The sequence below is a fragment of the Haemaphysalis longicornis genome, unplaced genomic scaffold (assembly GCF_048455015.1).
Source record: "Haemaphysalis longicornis isolate Haplotype H1 unplaced genomic scaffold, Haemaphysalis longicornis Haplotype H1 scaffold_7, whole genome shotgun sequence".
In the NCBI taxonomy this organism is placed as follows: Eukaryota; Metazoa; Arthropoda; class Arachnida; order Ixodida; family Ixodidae; genus Haemaphysalis; species Haemaphysalis longicornis.
This window is the reverse complement of record NW_027526422.1, coordinates 20,453,310-20,481,273: the sequence shown is the minus strand read 5'-3', so window position 1 is coordinate 20,481,273 and position 27,964 is coordinate 20,453,310. Positions and strand designations below refer to the sequence as shown.

Genomic DNA, 27,964 nt, shown 5'->3' with positions numbered 1-27,964 from the left:
GGTGCGTGCTCTGGCATGGCTTACACGAGCGAACTGTTGCCTCTATGTCGCCATTTAAGCCACGCCACCACAAGTAGCTAGCTGCACGCGCAGCCTTTGATAGCCACGACTCCACGATGTCCTGCTTGCAAGTGACATCGCTTGTTTGCGCGCTACCACGGGAATGACTACCCGGACCCCAAGTGATACGGTGGATTGCCAGCTCAGAGCTTTTTCTGCGGTACGGTGTGAATTCGTCTCCCTTGAGCTGCTGTGTTGTACCTTCTTGTACTGCTGTGAACAGCTTTGAGAGAGTCTCATCTTCCTGTGTTAAGGCTGCTATGACACCTGCTGTCAGTGGCGGCCGTGACAGGGCCTCAAACATGGGTACATCACCTCGAACATGTGGCTCTTCTATGCACTGCGGTAGCGGCAACCTGCTCAGCGCATCCGCATTTTAGTTTATCTTCCCCACCTGGTATTTTAGGTCATAGTCGTAGGCTGCCAGTTTCAAGCACCATCGTGTCATTCAGGCCGACAGCATCTGCGGCACTGCCTTTTTTGGACCCAGGATTCCAAGCAGAGGCTGATGATCCGTTATGAACGTGACCTTTCGTCCTAGTGACCTTTCGTCGACCTGTGGAAATGATCAGCAGGGAACACTACCGCAAGACCTTCCCGGTCTAGCTACGCATAGTTACGCTTGGCTGCTCCCAGTGTGCGGGACGCAAAAGCTATCGGGGCCTCTCTTCCCAGACTGTCTTGCTGAGCCAGTACTGCCCCAACGCCGTAAGGTGATGCATCACATGAGATTATGAGAGGCTTGGCCTCGTCTTAATGTGCCAAGACGGTTCTTCTCACAATGAGCCGTTTAAGCTCATCAAAAGCGTTCTGATGCTTCTGATTCCATTTCCACGGAACATCTTTTTGCAGGAGCTTGCACCGAAGCGATCGTTGCTCGGCCTTCTAGAAAACGGTCATAAAAGGCCAACATCCCTAGGAATGAGTGCAAGGTGTGCTTGCTTGTCGGTGCAGGTGCTCCGACGATAGCCCTGACCTTGTCATCCGTTGTGTGAATCCCTTTGGCGTCGATTCTGTGGTCCAGAAAATGTACTTCAGGTACTGCAAACCGACAGTTGACCTTGTTTAGTCGAAGGTTTACCTTGAGCAGTCTCTGTAGAACTGCTTTCAGTCGGTCGTTGTGCTCTGCCTCGGTGGTGCCACTGACGATAATGTCGTCGAGGTAAACACAAATACCAGCAAGTCCACACAATGTCGTCTCCATGAACCTTTGGAAAATGGCTGGGGCTGCTGATACTCCGAATGGTAGCCGCTTAACCTTGTACAATCCCTTTGTCATGTTGATGGTGACAATCTCTGCCGTCTCTGGGGTCACCCGAAGCTGTTGATATGCTTGAGCTAGGTCCAGCATGCTGAAGATCGTTCCACCTCGCAGGCTACTCAACACTTCCTCCGTGTGGGAAGGGGGTATGCAGTCTTCTTTGTCGCCTCGTTGACAGTGCAGCGATAGTCGCCGCAAAGGCGCAGATCGCCGTTTTTCTTGCGTACCCACACAAGAGGAGTATCCCATTCGGCATGCTGCGTTGGCTCTAGCACCCCCTCCTCTTCCAGGCGGTCAATCTCAACTTCATACGCCGAGCGAATTGCAAAGGGCACAGGACGCGCTCTCATGAACTTGGGTATCGCTTCCTGTGTCAACTCCAGATGTACTGGTACACCAGCATGGCCAGGTATGTCTTCCGCAAACACTCCCTGGCACTCCTGTAGAAGCTCAGCAATGCGTGGGTGCTCAGTTGACTGATGAATGCCACCGATCTAAATGTCTAGCTTGGCGAACCAGTTGCGCCCCAACAAACTGCAGCCCGAACCGTTTACCACTATCAGTGGCAATTGGCACATTTTGTCACTGTGCTTGACATCTACCGTTGCTGTTCCAAGAACCTCGACCGATTGCCCAGACCAGGTGCGTAGGTAAATGTCGTTAGGTTGCAGCTTTGGCGCGTTTGTAGGCCACAAGGTACAAAATGTCTCGTGACTGACCATTGTGCAGGCGGCCCCCTAGTCTACCTTGAACGTTACCGGCTTGCCCTGCACCTTGACTGTCAGCGTTATCTTCGGCGGGGTGCCCTCACTTGGAACCGCGTGAAGGTCGTAGATCTCTGAAGCTAGCGGGTCCGCCTGTTGGGGTGACTGACGCTCAGGCGCCGCACCCAAGTAGTTGTTGCGCTGACACCGCTTCCCTCCTTTCTTCTTCGCGATGCAGGCTCGCTCTATATGCCCCCGCTTGCGGCAGAAGTTGCACGTTGCCGTAGCGAACTTGCACGTTTTCGGGCAGTGCTTGTCGTCGCAGCGCCAGCAGCGTTGTCCTTCCTTGACTTGGCATTTCTTGTGCATCGTTCCGGACGCCACACTGCTGCTTGCCTTGTTTACTTCCGTGTTTTCTCCTTTGATGCTCTGCTGCTGACGAACCGCACCCTCTGCGCGGACCGCCAGGTCGTAGGCTCGGGAGAAGGTCGTCTTTTTCGGCAAAGAGCCGCTGTTGGAGCTGTTCGTCGCTAAGGCCGCAAACGAATCTATCACGTAACATGACTTCCAGCGGGAGCAGCGTCGGGTTAGTAACCGGAGCCCCCCCCGCGAACCGGCGATGGCGCCCCTGTAATGGCGGCGGCTCCCTCCGGCTCCACTGCAGCCGGCGTCAAGGTCACCGAAGGAAAAGTTCCGAAGTTGCAGCTAGCGGAGAACTTGCGTAAAGCTGCCGCGTAGTCACTCACTGATTCTCCGTGCAGTTGATCTCGCCGCTGGAACATCGCCCGGGAGTGTACTTCCGACGACCGCGGATCGGAGTGCGCCTGAAGCGCGGCCACAATGTCGGCGTAGTCGACTTGGTCCGACGTGAGAGGTTGCAGTAGCGCACAGACGGTCGCGTACGTTTGCGCGCCGCACAGCGTGAGAAGGTGTGCACGTTTCTTCACTCCGCCCCTGACGTCGTTAGCTTCAAAATAGAACTGTAGACGCCCGTACCATGAAGTCCATGACGCAACGTTGCCGCCGAATTCTTCAATGCGGCCGGCGTAGTCCATCGCACGCGCTGCTCTTACGGCTATACACTAACACGGTATTGTGCCCGGCAATACTTAAGCACTTCAATCCGGCCTTCTCCGGGGAATGCCCACACTGTGATCATCCGTTTGCGGATACTTTTCACATGGTGTGGGCATGCCCATCCAACCCGGCGGTCCCCCCAATCACGTCCCCTTCCCCCCTACCCGTGAGAGCTGGGAGGCTGCCCTGCTCGGCTGCTCGACCTTGAGGGCCAACGAGCCCTCGTGGCCAGGGCGCGCGCCGCCGCGGAAGCCACAGGGGTCCCGGACTGGGGACTCCTCCTAGAGTTTGTACAGGGCCTCTATCTCTCACTTGTATATAGTCTCAATAAATGTTTTTCACCACCACCACCACCATTCTTACTCTTAGAGTAGTTTCTGCCGCTGTGGGTGCTCCGCCTCGTCGCCAATGTTACAAGACTCGTGACGCACTGCTATAACACAAAGAAGGTCGTTTATTGAGAACTATCCGGGACGTGTCCGGCATCGTCCATGCTTTGGCCGCACTGCTGCTCTCGGTCCGCGCAATTTACGTCACGTGAGTGACTGTTTGAAGTAGGCCCCACCAGGTGGCGGTACTCGTCGGCTTAAAGGGGTCCTGAAATACCTTCCGCCGATGCGTGGATGTACATGTAACCAAATAAAGCAATGTACTAGCAATCTCCTCCCGCAAAACTTTTGTTGAAGCGATGAGTATTAGCTGAGAAATCGTAAATCAAAAACCGCGTATTATCGTCGCGCCGCGTTTCCTCCTCCTTTCAACTTACTCTCCGCTGTTGACGGCGAGCGAGCCTTCCCTCCCATGATGCTGCGCTCCTCGGCGGTGACGTACTTCCGCTATTGCGCTGCTCACACAGCCGTCTGCTACCGGCAAGCTTTGTTGATACCATGAATCCCGCTCTCCGCTCAAGGCTGGAAAAGCGAACGAAAAATCTGGCCGCATGTGTGCGGCGACCTGGCCTTGCCCTTTCGCGGTGTACGTTGCTGCAGAACTTTGCTATCGGCGGCACGCGACTCTTTATCGGCGGCGAACTCGCAGCCGCACGGGGAGGATCCTGCGCTCGCCCCCTTGGATGCACAGCGCACTGTTTATCCAAAAAGCGCCGTATCAGATGTGGCCCCGCTGGTGCCGGGTCTTATTTTGTGGCGGTGGTAATTCCTGGCGGCGGCATGTGAAAAAGACATTTTAAACCGATACAGAACCCGTGCACAAAACGCCAGTTCAGCTTGGGGCGACGCGTGGTGGAGAGCGGCAACGTTGGCAAAACATGCTCCTCCGCGGCTCTGAGCTTTCTAGCGCTGGAGCGAGCACCATTTCTTTGACAATATCAAACATCGGTTGCCCTGGAAACAAGGCACAAACCGCTCTAGAAGTCAGTTACGGTTACGTGATCCCGGTTCAGCTTGAGGCCCCACCTCGCGGCATATGGGCAGTGCAGGCATACTACTCACTCCCATTTGGAAGTGCGAGATGTGTTTGACATTACAGGAGGCGATGGTGTGTGTGTTATGGACGCCTTTGTTTCGCGATGAAATGCGACGTTGTGCTTCTGCGGGTGGATAGTGCTTCCCATGGTCTGGATTATCTTTCTCAAGCGGCGTACGACTCAACCCCCCATGGCGTATATGCAGTGTGCGTGGCTAAAAGCCATCTCGGCTTGTGCGCCAGTGTTAAGTGACTTGCTGTTCGTCCCCGCAAACCGCGCGCGAGGTGAGTGCCGAATTTACGAGGGGCAGGAGGAGGCAACCCACCGTCTGTCAATCGCGGTTCGGACTTGCAACGCATGTTGTGACGTTGTGTTCGTTCGAAACGCATCTCTGGATTGTTTGGAAGTTGAATAAAATGTATGCGTCAAACCCGGGCACTCGGCTCAGGGCGTTCTCTGCGATTGCAAGAAAGAAGTGCCACGGGGCTTCAACGCTTTCTTTATGGAACGTACTCAAGTAAGAGAATATTCATGTCGTGTTATGGCCCTGTTGCATTCAATACAAACGGTTAAGCGTTTGTTTACACTTGTTTCGTTTGTCGTAAAATGTCCAAGCACTCCGGCACTCCGCTGGCAGATCGGCCGGCGAACCGACGCTGAGCAGACGACTCATCTCTTTGCCGGAAGTGCGTGAAAAAGCCGCCCAATAGCAGGATGTCTAGCTCATGACGAACATCTGGGAATCGATGATGTAGACATGTGAAGATGGCGGCGTCCAAAAACACGAAGGAAAGGGTGAGAAAAAAGCGACAAACTTTGCAACAAAAGTGTGAGCTTTCCGCTGCGCGTAAAAGAGTAATACTTTGCACAGATGATGTTGACGACCCAATCTAACGATTGCGCTAGTTCATTTAGTGTGCTCAAAACGCCTTTCAGGGCCCCTTTAAGGCTTTACGGAGCGCAGTGCTTGAGTTGGGGCCTGCCGGAGTGCGGTACATGACAAATACCAATTGTTCCCTTGGCTTCCTCGCAATTCTAAATCTTACTAAACTAAATAGTTTTAATCGGCATAAAAGGGAATCACTAAGCTCACATGCCGAATTGTTTGGGTGTCTGCGCTTGTGTCGCGCGGTGGTGTAGCCCCGAGCTAGCACATCAGGATTTCTAGGTACCGCTGTCTCACTTTTCTAAAGACGCTCCTCTCCGTTTTCTTGCTGCCAACGCACGGCCGGGATACAGCGGCGGTGTCCGCCGCTCTAGCCCGGCCGTGGCCATGGCCGAAACTGCTGCGTTCGGCACTCCGCTTCTGCGAATTCCAGGTAAGGGCTGGCAGAATCTCTGGTTTCAGTCTTTGTGGAGTCACGTGTCTGAATTCAAGTGGCGTCGCATGGGCAATTGTTGTGGGTGTCGTTTAAAGCTTTGCTTTCCAATCCCCGTCACAGCGTGGATTGGGGCCAATTTTTGTCAAATAACTTTGAGTCTGCGAACATAATGCACCAGTACAGTCGTACACCATCTTAGCTGCTGCAACGCCTTACATTCTTATTGTCTTCTCCTGCCTTGGCGTTATATAATTTAGTCACAACTGTTGCATTTCTTTGAAGGTTGAAGAGGCACTGAAGTCCTCCAGATTCATTTGAACACTTGGAAAGTCAAATCTGATGTTCCAGTTAGGCGTGTAAACGATCGTACAGCACCACGTTGACTGACGGCGAGGACAAGCTGTACTGGACAAACATTTTCGATGCGCCCGTTGCGGTGGCTCAGTGGCAAAAGCGTTGTGCTGCTGAGCACAAGGTCGCGGAATCGATTCCCGGCCGCGGCGGTCGCTTTTCTGATGGAAGCGAAAAGCAAAAACACCCGTGTGTACGAGATTTCAGCGCACGTTAACGATCCCCAGGTGGTCAAAATTAATCTGGAACTCTCCACTACGGCGCGCCTCATCACCTGCGTTGCGTCGGTGCGTTAAACCCCACAATCAATCCATCAACATTTTCGATGCTTTACGTGACCGAAATAATGAAGTCGGCGTAAATGAGCTCACTGCTTAGGCCCAAGTGGAACTCACTTCTCAAGCGTTAATAAACGTTCATATCCGCTTGACCATTGCGCGTCGTCCAGCTAAATTTAAGCCACAGCTGTGCTGTTCTGGTTCATGAGAAAACTACATACACTAAAAAATTTCCGGCAGCCCTTCGGTTGCATTTCCTTTGAGCTTTGAGCGAGCGCTGCTAGGTGCACGTAGATGCTTATATGGAGGAAACAATTCATTTAAATGTCCAACACTGCTTCGCATGGCATTCGGAAAAAAAAAAGAAAAGCGACTATAATCGACGTACGGTGAAGAGTACGTACGGTTTGGCTGCAGCATTGAGCTCAAGTAAATTTAGCAAATATTTTATACAAGAACGGCTGCAGAATAAGTTGTGCACAAATACAAATACATGTACACATCTACACAAACACAATGACACCCTTTCGTTCCCGCATGAAGACGCTCATCCATAGGCGCAGTAGTGGTGGGAAAATGTTTCTTTAGTTAGTAGTTGGGACAATTTTTTCCGGGTTCATAAGCTCCGTCACGATTTAATCCAGGGCTGTTTGTTCTGGTACCATTTTTACCGCGAACCGTGAGCCAGTAGATACCCACCATGTGATTGCCTTGTAAAGGCAGTTTAACGGCACCACGTGTGTGTGGTGCATGTTCAAATTGTGCGTGTTCCTATGTTTGCTGCAGAAAGCAGTTGCTTTGCGTGTGTCCGTTTCTGCAGCGGCCTGCCCGATCCACGGTTCTCAACGGCAGCAGTTGGGCTCTGGAAAGAGGCAATGCTTCTGCGGGATACAAACACCATCTTCCACCTCTAACCATGCTTTTGTTACAACGACTGACGTGAAACACCAAACAAGGCTTTGACAGGTTTATAGCCTCGCCCGCCAAGCACTACCACAGGTGAAACACACATCTTTACCCCGTAGTGTCTCGTATGATGAGGGCGAATGTTATTTCAAACTGTGATCCACCGAGAGTTTTGGATCTAAATTTGTCTTCGAACAATGCGTGCCTACGTAAATGTACCCAACGCGCTTCGCGTGGCGGCTTTTCCCCGACAACTTACCAGGCAGACTGTTGTGGTAAGGACCTGGAAAGCGTCCGTGTAGGCGACCGAGTAGAAACCGCCCAGAGTGGTGTAGAAGAAGATTATCACGCCAGAGATAACAATGAAGTACGATTCGTCGACTCCCATGATGACGCTCGCCGTATCGCCTGCGCGTGGTCGGGAAATAGTGTTCGTCTATACACTGCTCCTTACACTCAAAGTAGATCATTCCCGGTTTCGTAGTCAGCGATGACCTTGTTCGGCGTTTCGTATCATTCCCAGAAGTTTGACAAAATTAGCTGCAGTAAACAAAACTGCTTTAGCATTTTTAAGTGTCATTTCTACTATCCCCAATCCTATCGCTCACTTACGTAATGCTGACAAAAAAAAAGAGTTTCATCGAGTAGTACGGGAAGAATTCTTGTCGCCGAACAGCGAACCTTAGCCCACGCAACGTGCAACCGAAACAGTTATTCGCATGGAGAGCTTTACTGGAGGAGGGGGTAGAAAGTTGTGGTTGGTTCCTCTGTTATAGAAATCGGTAAAACACGAAAGTAAAATGTGCAGCGAAATCTGCAGATGAGCATGATTTGCGGGTCGGCGGCTGTCTTGTAGGTGGGCTTGGCGAGCGACGTCCCGCTCTCGGGTCGCTTCGGCAAAGGTGTACTGGTGTAATTTCCATGACGGATATGACGTCAGTGAAATCTTGTTGTATCCCGTGATAAAAAACTTCCGTTTTTAAAATCTAAAACCCGAAAACGAACAACCGTAAGTATAAAGTACTCTTTGGTCCTAAAGATTGCTTCCCCGCAAGGAGACCCTATGTGCAGTGGTGCACCCTTTACAGGCCGCTTGCTTCTTTGTACTGGCGTCACTTCCGTGGCGGATATGACGTCACTCAAATGGTAGTGTATCCCGAAATAAAACACTTTTGTGTTAAAAAGGCATTGTTGAACGAGAACCTTTTCATCAAAAAATATTCTCCCTTGTTAGTTATGCCGCCAGTTTTCGTGTTTTTCTACGTCCCTATTTTCACGTGTTCACACAAGCCATGAGCTCATACCCGCTATAGTGCGACTGCGAATTGCACTCGAAACACTTGCCTAGCGCGCCCAATATGGCGGCAGTCCAGCACAACTCGCCCATCACGGCAGGAAGGCTGAAGAGTAACCCCGTCCACATTCCGTAGTACGCCTGCAGCGGGTCCAGCATGGTCAGCGAACCCGTGTTCCGCATCTTCTCGGCGAAGAAGTGACCCCCTGCGAATGCCGCGGCGACCGGAGTCCACTCTCAGCACCGTACACGTGGCACAACCACAGATTTGCGATTTCGCCTATCCTACAGAAACAAAAATACCAATTTTGGAGGTTTTACGCGCGGATGATACACCTAGCTGACCTATGAGCCGCGCCGCGTAGTGGACTCCGTATTATATTTCGACCACCTGCATATCTTCAATGTGCGCCGAAATTTAGACACACGGGCGTTTTCTCCTTTCGCCTCCATCAGAAAAACGGCCACAACGACCGGGATTGAACCCACGTCCTTGGGCTCAGCAGCACAAGGGCTTACCCACGGAGCCGGTGCGGTGGGCCACAAGAGAAACAACGGGCGCCAAATGGCGGCGCAGTTGAAGGCTACGGGATACTTTGAAGCGGCGTACATCATAGAGGCCATAAAACATCTGACTTCGCTTCGTTCGAAAGATTTGGCTGTCCATAACTCACCAAAGCTTTGTTCAGCGAGAACGGAAGTGTCCGTTGCAGAGGAAGTGGTTCCTAAACGGCCACATTTTAAGCGTCCCGCTTTCGAACCGGTATACGACGAAACCACATTTGTAATGCTACACTATACTTATAAAAAATTTTGAACAGTTCCCGCAAGGTAATTGCCGCTAGGCGATAAGACGTTGGTAGCTTGCAGTTTTTCTGACAGGCGACGTCATACAAGAGGTGTGATGTCATAAGATTGCATCACAAGATGGCATGACGTCATACAAAAAGCGTACGTAAGTTTGGGGGCGGAGTGGTGATATTACTTTAGTTCCACGCCCGTGCATAGGTCACATACGCAAACGTGAAAAGTATACGTGGCCCACGCGCATGTAGTTTGAAACAGTTAAACGTACGCCACGCAATCCGCGTGTAGGGCGTACGGATGCACGCGCTCTCCGCCCATAGCCGCGCGTAGAGTTCCTGTATGTAGCTCCCCTAGGGGCGTCGAGTTGCACGTCCATCCGCCATCTTGAGTTCCAGATCGTGCGGGAAAACCACCCGTATCGCATGTAGGAGCTGCCGCCGGGCCACCAAGGATAAGTGGCGAGGAGCGGCGCAGACAAAAACTGGCGCACTATAGTCGGCTGGTCGGCTGCTTATCATTCGAGCAGCCGCCGCTGCCGTCGATTCCTCAACCACCGATGCTCAGTTGAGCAGACCTGACTGAATACGGGGTCTCTTGCGCAGCACCCAAAGCGGGCTTTTCTGTCGAACTGGAACCCGTGGCATGTGGCAATCAGACGCGGAACCCTTGCGCTACGCGATATACAGGAATTCTAGCCGCGCGTTACTAGTACCGCCATCTACTAACAGGCACAGATACTGCTGTAGCCACTCGTGAACTCGTGAGCCCGTTGCTATGACGACGACAAACGTTACTTCGTCAGGCATAACAGCTGAAAAACCACTCTTATCTGAAAAACAAAAGCTATTTGTTGATTTAAACTTAGGTAAGAATGGGCAAATTGAAGGCAAAATCAACAGATTGGAACCTGACATTGCACCGAGGAATTAACGACGAAGCTGTTTTCCCTGCGAAGCGGGAGGGCAGGGCGCCGCCATGTTGGTCAACTCTACGCATGGAAGCAACGTGAACACCGCAACGTAAAAATTCAAATCTCACGTACGTCTATGAACCTCCCGTAGGCCATTCGCGTTCTGAGAATGCTCACTGGTCGCCCCTGAAAGTTCTACGTACGTGGAGCTTTTACTTACGTGAAACTAAAGTCTATTTCCTGCCCGTGTGTCCCGCCTCTAGCAAGTACGCCAGATGGCACCGTGCTTTCGTATAGCTCAAAAATCACATGTTTTCGCATTTAATCTTCAAAATGTTGAAACTAGCAATCCGTTAGTACTTCAATGCCTCCGCCTGAACATAAAGAACCATTGATTGGTTTGATTATGGGGTTTAACGCGCCGAAACTGTTCAGTTTAATGCGAGAGTGTTAAAATAAACGAGTAGGCGAAAGTCGCCGATTTCCTTCCAGTGGCTGCATTTCTTTACAGCCGGGTTACGCCAGCCACACGTTGTGAGCAAAGTTTAAAATTTTCCAATATTACACAGGTTAACGTTTAAAGCGGTGTAGAAGCGCATGAAACCAAATCTAAGGAAGAAATGTGGGCTAGTTGTGTTTGCTTATCTTCGACACGGTAACAGTGCAAAAGGGAAGACGAAGCATGAGAACAACAGAGGGGACAAACGCTACCGATCACCTCGTCTGCTCTCCTCGTCCTTCGTCTTCCTTTTGCAGCGTGAGCTACACTGGCCGAGGTTGAGCAGTTTCGCGTGGCTCCTGGAGAGCCGTGCTGCGCATGCGCGAGGAGCAGTGACGTCTCACGGCGCACAGCTGGCGAGCCGGAGCCGCCGCCGCCACCGCGACTAGATTGGATTGGATTAGATTGGAAATCGTTTTAGCACCAGTAAGCATAATAAGCTGATCCTATAGACAACCAGGAAAGCTAAGAATAACCAGCTGAACCTTAGCTCACGCTACGTATATCCTGGCATAGCCGAGATCATCACCAACCTATCTACGCCCACTGCAGGGCAAAGGCCTCCCATTATTCTCCAATTACCCCGGTCCTGTGATAACTGCGACCAATTTATCCCCGCAAACTTCTTGATCTCATCTGCCCATCTAACTTTCTGCCGCCCCCTGCAACGCTTGCCATCTCTAGGGATCCACTCTGTTACCCTCAATGACCAACGAGGCGTTGCGCTGCTGAGCACGAGGTCGCGGGTTCGATTCTCGGCCGCGGCGGCCGCTTCTCTGATGGAAGCAAAAAGCAAAAACGCCCGTGAGTACGAGATTTCGGCGCACGCTAAAGATCCCCAGGTGGTCAAAATTAATCCGGAGCCCTCCACTACGGCGCGCCTCATCGCCTGCGTTGCGTCGGCGCGTTAAACACCTACAATCAATCAATCAATGACCAACGGTTATCTTGCCTTCGCATTACATGTCCTGCCCACGTCCATTTCTTCTTAATTTCTACTAATATGTCCTTAACACGCGTTTCTTCTCTGACCCACTCTGCTCTCTTCTTGTCCCTTAATGTTACACCTATCATCTTCCGTTCCGTTGCGCTGAGTCGCCCTCAATTTAAGTTGAAGCCTCTTAGTGAGCCCCAAGTTTCTGCCCCATGGGTGAGTACCGGTAAGATTCAGCTGTCATACACTTTCTTCTTAACAGACAATGGTAGGCTGCTATTCATTATCTGAGAATGCCTGCCTAATGCACTCCACCCCATTCTTATCATTCTTATCCATTCTTATCCCATTCTTATCCGAGATAATCCACTGCTAATTTTTTGCGCTGGTGCAAGGTCGAAGTAAAAGTGAAGCTTTCTGCCTTCCTTATGTCGATTGTCGCCGTTTGAACACCGAGTTTTACGCGGACACTCGGCGTCGTTCAGCGCCAAAAGAGCAGCGGAACCTTGGGACGCTCAACACCGCAGACACTTCCAACCTAAACCGCAGTGTACAAGACCGAACGAAGCACGTCCTAAATAAATGCTTTATCAAGCGCGCTTGTGAGCACCTGCTAACGGAACGGCCATCTTCCGATGCTGTTTCATGGCCGCCAGTCACTCACCAACGTTCCTCAACTTCGCGCCTAATAGCCAGTCTTCACATGCGTTCATAACTATTACACGGCCTGTGTAGATTCTTTTTTATCGCATTTACGAGACAATGTACTCGCGTTCGAAAGATGGTGCCCCCGGGTATTGAATTTGTTACGCTTCTGCTCTAAACTCCTTCCGTGTCCTCGTCTACTCCGGACTCATTGCAAGCAATGCACTCTCCTCACCTCCTTTCCCCTTTTTTGTGATGGTGCTGGCGTATGCACTGGGTTTATAAAACCCCTGTTTGCTATGCAACATGACTTACATGTTGGAAACGTGCTGATTCTCTTCTATTCTCAACGCAGCGTACGCCACAGACACGGCGCTCTTAAGGACGAGCGTTTTCCTCTCCCACGATCGTCTCATGCAGATGCTACATTGCCGGCGCTAAGCTCGGCACAGACGAAGTTAATATCATTCTACTGAGGCACTTCAGCCGACATGTGTGTAACCGTGTGCTTAGCGCCAGCAATGAGCGCAATTAAAAACCAACTACCCCCTTCCAAGCCCTGCTGCATTATGTTTACTGCCCACTCGGCGTGCCGTAATCGTGACAGACAGACCGGTCCAGGGCCGATGGAAAAGGGAAAGAACCATCAGCCATCCCGCTCTGTGCCTGTGGGGTACCAGCAAAGCTGAGCTGATAAAGGACTCCTAACAAAGGTAAAAACTCCGTGAAACGACAGATAAAATAACTATTTGGCCGCAGCCTGTGCTATCATGACGGCGACGTTTTTTCCTACGTCAGGGCCACGATAATTTTTTTCCTACTGCTGGAGTTGGAAAGCCCAAACTGTAGCGCGGGGGCAGTACTGCTTTGAAAATTAGCGTCGACGACAACGCCGACGGCGCGGCGCCGTTGTTGTGCGCTCGGCTGGCAGAGTAAATGCTCTAGCACTGGTGGGCGCTTCCTTCGGCAGCAGCCGCCTTGCGCGAGCAAGCAAGAGCGCAAACAAACGCGCACACACGCACGCCTCGCGCTATAGAGCACCTCTCGCTTCATGGACACGTGGAGGCTCGGGACTGTGCTCCAAGCTGAAAGTCTATACCGCCACATCCGGGGAGCCGAAGGATCGAGGCTAACCACGCACGTGATAGGAGCACGAACAAACAGAGGGCGGCGGTTTTGTTGATGAAGAACCGCTGACGCGGAAGAGAAAGGCGCGGAACCGGAGTTATATGCAGCTTCGCTGTTTTTGAGGTTCTGTGCAAGTTTACGGAGAGATCGTCTCATAATATACGTAAGTGGACGCAAGACACGTCTAGCGCGTGCACCACATTGTACCTTATAAGCGAAGCACTCACCCAGAACGAGGCTCAGGGCGTAGCCAATCGGAGCGTGGCAGTTGACGATGCCCCATTTGTAGACCGCCTCTGCGGTGCCGTTCAGGTAGCCGCCTCCGACCCAGGTCGCTAGGGTAAAAGACGTTGGATCTTTACTGCTTTTGCTGCATGCAATCCCACTCGGGGATCTCTCCCTTCAGGGAGGGTCGCAAAATTGTCATCATCAGGGCGCAGAGCAACGCACACACGCCGAGGTGCTTTCGCCCGTGCTTACCACCGGTATGTTCTCGTTTCGTGCTTGCGCAGCACAGGTACACCCGAGACTCGGAGGCATTGCAAGACCTCGAAACGAATCGTTGTACCGAAGCTCCGGCGTATACCCGACAACGGCTGCTGCCCTATCAAAGTGGTGCCTATGCCCACAGAGGAGCACCTACTCGACGTGGTTTATTGAACAGCACTTTATACAAAGTAGGAACGTACGCTGCTGCAGCGCGCGTGGCTGACATACCTCAAGGAATCAATTAATTAACCAAGTAAAAGATTAAATAAACCTCTAACAGTCAATTAATAGACTAACCCTTCAGTGAATCGATTAAGCGATCAATTAATTGGGTGAACAAAACTTAAAGACTAATTGATTGATTGAATAAATTAATAAACAATTCATTGCTTCCATACCCCAAACAATTAAGCGCGACCACAATATGGTCGACCACAATAAACTCGTGCCCGTACTCTGACACTGCGTGCGCTATGAAGCTTGCAAGAGCAGAGTAGCTCGTAACAGCAACTGGGTATTCGACAATGCTTTAAGAGCACGAATCCACGCTACTTTCGCACATTCCGTGGTTATCCCCGCGCGTGTTCAAGAAATAAAACGTCATTTTAACTTTATATCGTTCTATTGCGGAAGCAGTAGCACTGAGCGTAACGTTCTAGAAGGCATACATAAGACAAAAGCTTGATGCGCCACGTGTTGCACGCATGGAAGAGGGAACGGTAATTATTTCGCACGATCTACATGCAAGGACACACGACCACATGCGTCCACACCACCTGAGTTTTCCGTTTACGCACGATTGCCCTATGTGAAGCCTTCAAAGCTGACGCAGGCAATGGGCTTGCCGCCTTCGCGATCGAATAAGGTGAGGTCTTGTGTAGAAACACGGAACGCCCGTGACCCCAAAGACAGGATAGAGCGAAGCGAGGGAAGATGAGTACGACCGGAGCACTTGCTAGCAAAGAACGAAGACTAACCTATGAACCCGACTCCTGTTACACTCCGAATTACATTCCTTGAATGCTTGCGGCTTTGCATTTCCAAGAAGACTTTAGAGCGATAGGTTTCGAGAGCGCGCATCTTTTATAAAAGCTCTCGGAACTGCCTCTACTGTGGCAGCCAGCTGCGATACTTGCAGTGGAGTACCCCGTAATTCGTCAATTCCCTTCGCCATTTGCATTCCTTTAAGTCCACCTTGAAGGGGGTAGGGGGGGAGAAAATTCCGCGCCTTTTTTAAGAGGATTACCGAACTCCCAATGTTAAACCTATACCTCTGCGGCACATACCTCGCTATATGACGTCAAGGGCCCGTACCCATTGCGGAATGGATGCAAGGCCATATTATGTACCTGCTATCTTCAACGAATTGTCTGACGAATTGTTCTCTTCAACTACGTGGAAACACTTGCATGCTGCTATTCTAGCATTAGAAATATGCTGAAGTATGTATGCGTGTGCGGTGGCAGTTTTTTATTTCTTTCTCTAATTGCTTCTTGGCGATGAAGAAAATGCCACTCTTGTAGCGAGAACCCATGTTGATAGTATTGTATTTTTGTTTGTCTGCTTGTCTTCGTCTTTAGTTTGTTATTTCTTGCTTTCCTTTTTTTCCTCTGTTTTATGTTTTTCTTTTTTTGTTTGCTTGTCTTTTTTTACCTCCCTCTTCAGTTATCACTGTCAATGCGTGATTTTTACAGAAGGGAAGGCCGTTGCTTCCGTGCGACGCCGCACAGGCCCACCTGTAGGCATTTGCGGGCCCATTTTACCTCTGTATGTATTCTTAAATGTCAGTCTACATTGAAAGAATATCGGAGGCAACGCACTGCGTAACTACTGCAAGCCTCATCTGCGCCATACGGTTATCAGGTTCGAGGTTCTGGTACAGCAGCTCATCGTAGACTATCTACATTCTCTGACTCGCCGCGGGTGATGCGCGGATTATCGAGGACTCCCCACGCATTAGAAATATACGTGAAAACGAATGCCGGATTGCTTCTCATGGAATCCGCGGTGAGTCCAAGATGATAATTGACAAGCCCCACTGGGTACAAATTATTTAGGGTTCAACTTGAACCTGAGAAAAGCTGCTGTCTTACACATATACATGCACTCGGCGAATGGTGTACAGCAAATTTCAGCATTATTCAGTCTGCAGCGAGTGCACAAGCGATTATGAAGACTGTTGTATCCGCCGCGCACCATACGTGGCAGAGAGACGCAGACGCTACCTCGTACCCACGGAAAAGGAGCCTTTCTTCTTGTTACACGATATTCATAACCGGGCTTGCGGTTGCTGATGATGATGCTGGAAATTGGCCACCTTAGCATTGTGCGCCACCTGGTGGCATGAACATAACTACATTACACAACACAACATCCCCTCCTCCCAAAAAGGGGCAGCACACCGTCGCACAACACAACATCCCCTCCTCCCAAAAAGGGGCTTGCACAGTCACTGCATTGTCTCATAAGTCATATTCAGCCAGCCACGCAGGCTTGCGTCGATCTCTGGTGGATCGCCGTGGAGCCTCACTTTCAGCACTTGTCTCAGTCCCTCCCGACACGTTCCTTGGTACACTCATGTCCGTGACATCAACACTCGGCACACCAGTACTTGCAGTTGAAGTTGGAACTGCCGTTCTGTCGGTGCTGGTCGGGGTAGTAAGTGGCTGGAACATCTGGGCACTCGGGGGCTGTGCTGCGGTGGAGCCGGGAGTCCCAGGGGAAACGCAGGTTGCCTCTGTCGAAGGATTCCAGGCTGCAGTGTATGGAATCAGCCGCTCACGATTCCAAACGCGACCGTCGCTCAGCTCGTACGTGTCCTCATGTTGGCGCCGAACCACGGTGAAAGGAGGTGAATACGATGGGGAACCCTTTGGCACATGTCCGGGTAGCTTAATCCGAACTGCTTGTCCTGCGCTCAATGACGAATGTTTGGCTGCACGACGACGATCCGTATAGTGCTTGCAAGCTGTTTCCGAGTTACCCTTTGCTTGACGGCTTGAAGCTCCATGCCTCCGACCTCAGGAACATTTCCAGTCGGTCCTGCAGTGAGATCGAGTCTGGTCCTTGGGTGACGGCCGTGTAGGAGAACAGCAGGTTTCTGACCCGTAGTTGCATGCGGGATGCAGCGGTAGATCCCAAGGTACTCTCTGACAGCCTCCTTCAGTGGGCGGTGTTCCTCCATACACACCTGAACGTAGTCCTTTAACACACGATTAAACCGTTCCACTTGTCCATTTGACTGTGGATGATAGACTGCCGAGAATGTGTGGTGGATACCTCTATTGCGTAAGAATTCTTCAAACTCGACGGATGTAAATTGTGGCCCATGGTCACTCACTATCTCCTTCGGATAGCCTTCACGGCTAAATATACTCCGCAAAAAAGACATGGTCGTCGCTGAAGTGACGTTGGAGGTGAACCCTACTTCTGGCCACTTGCTGAAGTAGTCTACTGAAGTAATGGCAAAACGACAGTCCTGAGGAGCCCTTGCGAAAGGACCAACGATGTCGATGCCTATCTTCTCCCACGGTGCTGAAGGAAATGGTACCGGCTGCATTAGCGGCACAACTGGCTTTGCTGATTTGTCAACAGACTGACAAACGGCACAAGACTTGATCAGCTGTTCGACGTGCTTGTTCATGCCAGGCCACCAGTATTTTTCTCGGACTCGTTGCTTTGTACGCGTGATGCCTGGGTGTAATTCATGGGCGATATCCAGAAGTCTACTCACCAACGAAGAAGGTACCATGAACTGTTCCCCTCGGAGCAGCAGGTCATTCATCACTGACAGTTCGTCCCGTACCCTGCACAAAGGCATTGCTTCTGGAGGCAGCGTCTTGGCTGATGGCCACCTGGACGTTGTCCACTGCATCACTTGGCAAAGTACGGAATCCTGCGCAGTTGCAGTTACGAATTCCTCGTGAGTTAAGCATGAAGAAATAAAGCAAACAGCATCTTCCGGCTCCGGACGGGCTCCATACTTCTCCTGCGGTAACCGGGAATGGGCATCTGCCACAGTGTTTTCAGTGCCCTTCTTGTATTCTATTTTGTAGTTGTATAACAGGTCAGGAAAGAGCTCTTCCGGTTTACAAGAAGTGTGGAAGCAGCTCAGTGACGTACCATTTATCTGTAGTTGCAGTGTGTTGATGGCGTCGATTCCCAGGAAATTTGTGCCTTGTGGTACTACGTAGAAAAGGAGTTGAGCATGCCGGTTCCGATACCGGACTGGAGAGCGAAGCATCCTTGAATGTTGATTTTTTTGCGTGAAAAATCGAGCAACGTCGCCTATGTTGGCTGGAGTAGTGGTGGTGGCCTCAGTTTGCTGTACGTGTCAGCAGCAAGAATTGAAACTGCAGAACCCGTGTCCACGAGGAAATCAGCGAGAGTTTCTTGAACCTGTACTTGTATGCGCACTCCGGTGCTCTGTTCCCCGTTAAGTTGCAGTACGCTAAGAGCTGTTGGATCGCGGTGCTGGACTTCTTGAACAGCGAGTGACTTCTTGCTAAGCTTCTCGCTACGACAGACTCTCTTGAAATGGCCTACCTTGCCACAGTTGTTGCATGTCTTGTTCCTTGCTTGGGAAATACTCGAATTGGCTAAGTGTTTCGCAGAGCCGCCGCGAAAGCAAGTCCTACTATTTTGTTCCGACGAGGCACGTTCGGCTGGCCCTGGCGCCAAACGCTTATCCACTTTTTGCACGTACCCTGCAGGGCTAGCTGATGACAACTCCTTGGAATATTTTGCAGCGTCTTCGATACTCCGAGCAATTGTGAAGGCCCTGTCCAACGTCAATGAGGAGCCTTCCAAAAGTAGCCGCTCCCGAAGTACGGTGTTGCTCGTCTTGGCGACAAGTTGGTCGCGTATGAACTCGTCGGCCCTGTCATTAAAGGCGCAGGAAAGTGAAAGTTCTCGCAGCGAAGAAACGAACATGTCCGCGGTCTCACCCGGCAACTGAACGCGTTGACCAAACCGCTGGCGTTCAATGACAACGTTAGTACTTGCTGCGTAGTAGGCCTCGAGCGTCTGCAGAGCAGTCTTCAATTCGTCTTCGTCCTCCGTAGGTTGCTTCTCTGGTAGCGTGTAGTAGATTCGTTGACCCTCGACCCCCAGGCAATGTAGAAGAAGCGCCTTGCGGCGTGCTGGCAGGTACGCGTCGCTTGCCGACGCTACGAGGTAGTTCTCGAACAGCCGACGCCATTGCGTCCACGGTATGGCGGGCTTTCCCGGTGTCGGTAGAAACGGCGGCGGCGGCGTCAGTGCCATTGAAGAAGATTGCAGTATGCCGTACTTCAGTAGTGACGTGGCGTTCCGCCCGCAGCCGAGAAGGGTTACCTCGTCGCCATTATGTTGTATCCGCCGCGCACCATACGTGGCAGAGAGACGCAGACGCTACCTCGTACCCACGGAAAAGGTGCCTTTCTTCTTGTTACACGATATTTATAACCGGGCTTGCGGTTGCTGATGATGATGCTGGAAATTGGCCACCTTAGCATTGTGCGCCACCTGGTGGCATGAACATAACTACATTACACAACACAACAAAGACAGCTACACCAACGCCGTTGGCACCGACATACGCACCAAAGTAACCGAGCGCACTCCCCGTACACGTAGCTTCGTTTCCCTCAAACTGAAAAAAGGTCATATTTTTGGGGTTTTACGCCCCGAGGCCACACCCGGACTCCGGGCGCGCCGTAGTGGAGGGCTAAGAAATTAGGCAGCGTCTAATCTCACGGCAGCCGTCAGAATTACCTCCGGAAAATTTTCACGGCGGTTTCCATAAAGACTGACTTTATACGCACGACGTCGTAAAGTCTGGCGGAAGCCACTATACGCACGACGCGAATGAAGCGCCTACGCGGCAGTCAAAGCAACCGGCGCCGCGCTGTTGCTCCGCCCGTCCCAATCGCCCTGATAGAGCGTTTTGCCGAATTTCCAAGCGGCTCTATCGCCCTTTTCCGTCACACCACGGGCACCATACTACAGGTCGCGAAGCCGATGGTTCAAATGACAGCCGTACAGCGCTCCTCGAAATGGGTTATCGTTTAGCCTTCGCGCTCCGTATCGCAATAAAAAAAAGCACAGCTGATGTTATGGATGCAAAGAAAGACATAGAACCGGATAATGCATTTATTTCACCTACGATTGCAGCTATGCGACTTAATTAACATGCTCTTGACACGCCGACCATATTCCCAATTACCGATGGGAAATTTTCTTAAATAACGTTCAACTCCCTAAAAATAACCTAGGTTATAATTTTCACGTATTTCTTATCTCTGCTTACAATCAGTTCAGAAGCGCTCGGGTTGCGATAGCATCGAACCCACAACGGATGGCGGTGCTCTTATTCAGCCTCCGAATTAATACTGTGGAATGGAAGCACCTGTCCTATATTTAGAATTAACACGTAAATGGAGAATTACGTTGACCGACAGCCTAAACGGGGCGGCAAATTGTTCTACTCGTGCGCGTTAAGAAAGTTACAGGTTCAAGTTCAACTGCAACAATTTATTTAAAAAAACGAAGTCAGATGCACCCCTATTTTATTTTATTAAACGGAGTTCAGTGGCCACATGCAAGCCAATTTTCACCATTTCGAAATGAATACCCACGACATTTATTTGAAGCACATCCACATGTGTTGAGCAATGATAACAGCTTTCATGCTTGCTCTGGGCATTAGCCATTTACGTACACTAAAAGTTAGAAACCAAATGTGCACTGAACGTTCCAAGAACTGCTTGGTTTGTGCATTCGTCGTGAAGGAACTTCCTTCATGTGCGAACGGTTCGCGAGCCTGACCCCCCTCGACGAAATGACGCCGACACGCAAAAAACAGAAAGAACCAGTTTATTCCGGACAATAAAACAAAACGGCATGCGTAGACGTATCAGCGTGTAACATAACAGTCATGCGAGCAACCGCTACACTCAACAACAAACTGCACCGATCGTTCCGGAAATATAAGGGCGCTTTAATTAACACTCACGGCGATGTCCGAGTCTGTTATCGTAATGTCCGAGTCTGTTGTCGCGTTTTTGTACTTCAGTTTCTTTTGCAGTCGTTCAAGTCGTACACTTAGCCGCGAATTGACGACGTCCACTCTTTTTGTAGCTTTCACTACGAAAAAGGCGTTGTTCCGGAGCTGAAATTCTCTAAAGGCGCGATCGAAATCGCTAAAGCAACTAAATCGTGCCTCAACTTCGAATGCCATGCTGCCTCAGTCGAAGCCGCCAAGGGGCTTGGGTAACCCGCCAACCCGTATGATGAGTAGCGCCAGAGTCCTTCAATGCCTTTCTGCTCATGAAACTTCGCCATCACGCTATGGGAGAGCTTCGTACGCTGGCGCGCCGCGGCGCTGGTGTTGATCGGAGAGCTGCCAGTCGGAGGGCACCGACTGGCAGCCCGCGCAGTGGCTTTTTTAGGGGGGCCCCGAACGTTCAAGAAGAAGGCGGACTGAGTGGAGGTGGTAGCGAAAGACAGGAAGGAGGGGGCACTGATGCGCGGCGGCGGAAACGTAAAGCAAAGAAAAGGAAAATAAACCGTGGAACTAAAATTAGTTATATAAACATGCAAGGCGGCCGCAAGCAGGAAAAATGGATTGAGATACAAACTCAACTCGAGAAAGAAGAAATTGACGTGTACGCCCTGACTGAAACCCACCTGAGAGATATGGAGGAGCCACCAGTGATGGATGACTACGTATGGGTGGGGTGCAACAGGGCAGCGGGAGAGAGGAAAGGTGGGGGCGTGGGCATGTTGATTAGGCGAGGAGGGAATTGGCAAAGGGAGAATCAGGGCTGTAAGGAGCACTTATGGGTTTGTGGAACGGTGGGTGGAAAAAAGACACGGTTGGGAGTGGCCTATCTGTGGACAGGGAATGACGCCAGAGAACAAAATAAAGAGTGGGTGGACTGCCTCAGGAAGGACATAAAGAAATTTAAAGAATCCGGCGAGGTGATATTAGTAGGCGACTTAAATGCCCACATTGAGGATCTAGATGGATATACGGACTATAACGGCGCAATGGTTCTAGATATGTGTGAAGAACAGCAACTGGTAATAGTTAACCGGGAGCATAAATGCGACGGGCAGATAACGTGGCAAAGCGGCAATAGACAGTCTTGCATAGACTACGGCCTGGTCTCAGAGCACACGTACGAGCGGTTGAACCAAATGACGATAGATGAAGAAGGAGAAAACAGCCTGGGTAGCGACCACAGGCGTATAATCCTGAAATTTGACAGTGGAGGGGCTAGGCAGGAAACACCGGAGGTTGGGCTCCCGAAATTGAGCGAAAAGCAGATAGCAGACATTGTCAATAGCATCGAAAGAGAATTAGAGGCCCAGCCAACGAAGGTGTGGGAATATGACGAGGTTGTGAGTTGTATACAGAAGGAAATATACAAAGTACGGAAACAAAACCGATGGAGGGGTAAAAGGAAACCTCGAAGCTGGTGGGACAAGGAAATTAAACTGGCTATTGAAGAGTGACAACGGGCTTCTAGATTGCACAGAAAGGCAAAACAAATGGAATATCAGGAGGAAGAGGTGCAGTTACGGTGGAGCCAGTACCGAGAAAAGAAATTTGAGGTGCAAAAACTAGTACAAGCAAAGATTAAAACTGCGAGTGAGAAATGGGTATCAGGTATACGTAAGAAGGATAAGAGCACCCCCCAAAAATTCTGGAATCATTTAAAAGCATTGGGAACGACGACTAAAAAGGTGCAGACTCAGATACAGGACGGGGACGGTAACGTTGTCCTGGGGGACAGCGCATTAAAATACTTATATGGAGTCATAGCAAATACTTTCGGCCAAACACGCGAGATATCGGCTACCCGGACACATGTGGCCAATAGAAGAGTGTCACAAACTCGAGCGTACGACGTCTAAAAGTATCGTATAATTTTTTCATTTTATTGTACAGCGCCTAACTCTTCTTCAGTCGTCCGATTCATCCAGTTGGGTTCTATTCGGCCCGAGAAAGGGCTGGAACTTTCTCGAACGAAGCGACAGTAACGCGATCACCCGCCGGCTCGCCGGCGAGAAAACAACAAAAATAAAACCTCCGTCGCTCCAGTTTCGTCGAAGCTTCCAGTACTTTCGAGGAGGTGCGCGTGGCCTTGCCAGCTCTAAAGAGCGTCGAAGATTCTAGAAGGGAGAAGAGTGAAGTTATTCGCTGACGGCGGCGGGCGCGTGGTGTGTTGTGCTCTCCCTCTCCGCGCCGGCGCGCCAGCGCGCCTATAAAAAGAGAAGCCGCACCTAAACCCACCAGCTACGTTTGGACGTCGTGATTGACAACTGCACCTGCCAGTTTGTACATCACACCATCGGCGACCCGCGCCCTGGAGGACTCCAACGTGCTCCCGGGCCTCGAATGACCGTGATCGTCTCGGACGGCCTGGCCTACAGCGAAGCCACGCTTCCCAGGTAGCCGACTCGCCTCCGACAGCGGTGCATCGTCCGGCCCGGTCGGTGAATATGCTGGGACTCTGTCTCTCATATGCATCGAACTGTTCGTTTCTTTTTAGTTAACTGCTCCGATTCGTAATCTTCATTTGTTAACGCTCCTGTTTGTATAATTTTGTCGAATTGGACTGTTTCTTGTATTTGAATTCCATCTAAGTTGTCTGTCATTATCGATCCGCTATCTCGTGCTTGTGTTTGTAACTTGCCTGTTTAAATATAAGTCTTTGTGCCGTTTTCCGTTCAAGGCTCTTGCTCATTCTTGCCGCTCTGGTCGGCGAAAGCCGCACATCAGACGGCCACTCCCTTTGTCACCTGTACCCTGTGGATTCGGTGGGGTTTGTTGGCTTTCTGGAGTCGACTCCCCATATCTTCCGACAGTGCACCCTAATTTAAGGAAACGGGTGACAAAGAGCGACAGATAAAAAATTTAATATTGAATTTTTGGATTGGAAAAAGGCAGAACACAGTGTTTCCAAAAGCACGGCAACAGGACCGGATGGTATCCCAATAGAGATTATCAACCATTTGGGACCAGCGGGAAAGACGCACTTGTATAGAGCCATCGAGGGCGCTATAAAATCCGAGAGGATTCCCACGCAATGGCGCGAAAGCAGAATGAGTTTGATTTATAAAGGCAAGGGAGAGAAGGACAAGGCGAGCTCGTACAGGCCGATTACAGTCACGTCAGTGCTCTATAGATTAGCTATACAAGCCATCAAAGTCGAGTTGTTGAAGTGGGTGGTAAGTAACGGTATTTTAGGGGAACTGCAAAATGGATTTAGGCCGGGTCGACGCTTAGAAGACAATATTTTCGTAATAACCCAGACCATCGAAATTTCGGCAGCACAGGGCAGACCAACATGGCTACTGTTTCTGGACATAAAGGGAGCCTATGACAACGTAGATAGGGGATTGCTGTGGCATATACTGGAAGAAGAGGGGATTGGGTCCGAATTTGTGGGGCTGATAAGGGCAATATATGAGGATAACAAGACGCATATTACATGGGAAGGGCGTACAGGCACAGAGCCCGTGTACATTCGAAGAGGTTTAAAACAGGGGTGCCCCCTTTCGCCATTGCTGTTCACACTGTACATTAGAGGAATGGAAAGACGATTGGAGGAGAGTGGATTAGGCTTTGACTTGTCGTACCGAAGCAATGGAGAGTTGGTGGAGCAACGGATTCCGGGATTGATGTACGCGGACGATATAGTGTTGCTGGCAGATAATGTGGAAGACCTTCAAAAACTGGCCGACATTTGTGGTGATGAGGCAACGTACCTAGGCCTACATTTTAACCCACAGAAATCTGGAGTCATGGTGTTCAACGAGGAAGCTCATACAGCACCAATAAGAATTCAACAGGAAGCCATACCATTAGTAAATAAGTACAAATACTTGGGGATCTGGCTTAATGAAGGAAAAAGGCTACCTGAATGCCCATGAAGAACACCTCAAACTGAAAGGGAGACGAAATGCAGCAGTAATGAAACATAGAGCACTTTGGGGATACAATAAGTACGAGGTAGTGCGAGGCATCTGGAAAGTGGTAATGGTGCCGGCGCTCACGTTCTCTAATGCCGTATTATGCTTAAAGTCCGATATCCTGTCGGGACTGGAGGTTAACCAAAAGGCAGTCGGCAGATTAGCACTGGGAGCTCCCAGTAAGACTACAAATGAGGCGGTACAAGGCGATATGGGTTGGGCTTCATTTGAGACGAGGGAAGCGCAAAGTAAGATACGTTTTGAGGAGCGGCTTAGACATTTAGATGAGAAGAACTGGGCAGCCAGAGTGCACAGGTACATGTACCTTAAAAGTGTGGACACCCAATGGCGGAAGAGGACGCGAAAGCTGGCGACTAAATATACCTTGACCGCGGCAAATAAACAAGGGGGGGGGGGGGGGGGGGCAGTTAAAAAGCAAGTGAAGGAAACAGAGACGCTCATGTGGAAAGAGAGGATGGAAAAGAAGAGATCGCTGGGAATCTACAAAGCAAGCAAAAAAGAGATCCGGAAAGAGAACTTTTATGACAACAATAAAGGTAGTGCGTTGCTCTTTGAAGCGCCGGCTGGCTGCTTGAGAACTCGAACCTACATGAGCAAATATTCGTCCCAGGATGAGACATGTGTTGTATGTGGCAGGGATAAAGAAACCATCGACCACATAGTAATAGGATGCCAAAAGATTCAGCCTTATAGAATTGGGGGGAAAGTCCTACTTCCTGAGGCACTGGGCTTCGCAAGTGATGGAAGTATTAACTGGTCAGCAGTAGGTATTACTAAGCAGCGGCTAGAGTATTGGTGGAAAAAAAGCAGGGAAGTCGATAAAATAACATCCCAGCTAGGGGTAGCGGCAGGGCAGAATTAAAAAGAAATCCGAGTTGAGGGACTAAATTTAAATTCGAACTACAAGATAGGCTAGATGGCGCACGCCGTCACCCCGATTCAACGGGGAGATAAAACGGACCCTCGCCGCCTTATCAGCAGTGTGCTCTCGCCTTACGTATCGTGGGCCGCTCAAATGGACTTATCCTTTTGTGAGTGGCGAAACAATTTGGTGCGAACGGGCATGCTGCTACTGCGTTCCCGCCTGCCGGTCTTGCTACAGAGCAGCGGCGGCCGCCCGATGCCCTCCGATCTGCGGTTGCGCCCCTCGCGGTAGCCTTTGTCCCCGTACGAAATTTGGCCGGGAGTTTCATGACCAGAGAAGCATTGCAGAAGCATTGCAGGACTGTGGTAGCGTTTACAGTTTTCAGCAACTGCCGCGTTGGCGCCTCAGTCGTGTCGTGCGTATAATGGCTTCCGCCAGACCACACGACGTCGTGCGTATAAAATCAGTCTTCCATAAAAGCTGGCTGGCTTAAAATTTGCTGAATATTATTACGTCCCAACGTAACCTAACATAACACAACCTCACCGAACTTAGCGCAACCCAACCGAACGCGCCATAACCTACCCAAATCAAGCCTAAATGCAACAAACCTAATCTAAGCCAGCCCAACGACACAGAACGCAACCTATAATAAACGTAATTCAACTCATTCTAGCAGTCCTGTGCGTCGATCTCTTCATATAGTAAAAACCAGAGCAGAAGGAAATATTAACAAAATCACGATGACCGAAAAATTCTGAAAGCTAAAAAAAATCATAATGGCGGACTCGAGCCTAAGCGTTATCGTTTAAAACCCAGTACTATACCACAGCGCTGCAGGGGCAGCTGCCAACACGGATTTTAGGGAACATTTATCCCATAGAATCTCCGCGTAGCGTGCTTAGCCAAGGAGAGGCGACTGCCGTGAGAAATTTCTGGCGGTAATTCTCACGGTTGCCGGGATAAGAGACACTACCAAAAAATTAAGGCCCCCTGGGTATCTTTCACGAGCGCCAAGCTCTCGACATACGGACGTTTTCGTTTTCTTTTTGGCTCCGTCAGAAAAATGGCCGCCGCGGCCGGGATCGAACCCGCGTTTTAGGGCTCAGCAGCCCAACGACTGAGCCACCGCGGTAGTAAGCTTAATTCAGGTCAAAGCGGCAGCACAGCGCTCATTCGCGAAGCTATACAGTGCCACTACACCAACGAAGAAACGATAGCGGCGCTCACCAGTCATGGATCCGATTCCCAAGAGCAAGGGCACGTCCCGGTTGGCCACGAACACCTTGAGGAGGAATTCTTCGTGTGTCTGCTCGTGCTGCTTTCGCCTCGACTCGTGCGAGCCCCGCGCACCTATGTGCACTTTTCGGCCTCCCCACACGCCGACGTACATGACGGTGAAGTAGTAGAAGATTATGATCAGCACGGCCGGTATGTTCACCACCGACGCCATGGCGCGACCGGAACGGGCCTCGAGGCACGCACTGGCATGCGCCACGCGCCGCGTGAATGGCGCAATGTTGCGATGCTGCAATGGCGCTGACAGTGGGTCCCCCTTGTGTCTATACCCACGACTATCGGTATGCTAGAAAAAGAAGTTCCGATCCTATAGGTGGTATTCATTGAAAAGTTTAGCTGTCAATTTCTTCGCTTGGCAAAACTGGCAACGGCCACGGACATGACCAATGCGCCGCGGACATGGCGCGGCTTCTGCCATTGGGCCCGCACGCCGCAGAAAAAACAACACCGGCGTACGTCATCTGCTCCATTTCGACCCGATTCTCAAGTGCAGTGTCAACAGAGATGTTATTAATCGCACTCACATTGGACTCGAGGCATTACTTTGCGTTCGGTAGGGTAGAGTTTGGAACGTCCAACAGAAATTGTCTGCTTAGCACGGACAAGTAGCGCCATCCCGCGGAGCCCGACGTAACCAGTAACGGCGCACTCACAGGGTTGCCTGCATGCGTGCCTCGCCAGAGAATACAAGTTACAGTTTCTCATTCTGCTAGGTAGACCTTTTTT

The 27,964-nt window shown here is 50.7% G+C and overlaps 1 protein-coding gene and 1 pseudogene across 1 annotated transcript in view; both read right to left on the bottom strand.

Moving 5' to 3' along the window:
* Nucleotides 1–7,773, bottom strand: part of LOC144146190 (high-affinity choline transporter 1-like) — a 42,683-nt gene extending 34,910 nt beyond the window's left edge. The window contains exon 1 of the mRNA XM_077678156.1: nt 7,645–7,773. Coding sequence (XP_077534282.1) covers nt 7,645–7,773 — 129 coding nt within the window. The remainder of the gene's footprint in view (nt 1–7,644) is intronic.
* An 885-nt stretch (nt 7,774–8,658) lies between these two features.
* LOC144146189 (high-affinity choline transporter 1 pseudogene) lies at nt 8,659–27,392 on the bottom strand (annotated as a pseudogene).
* Nucleotides 27,393–27,964: the final 572 nt, after the last annotated feature.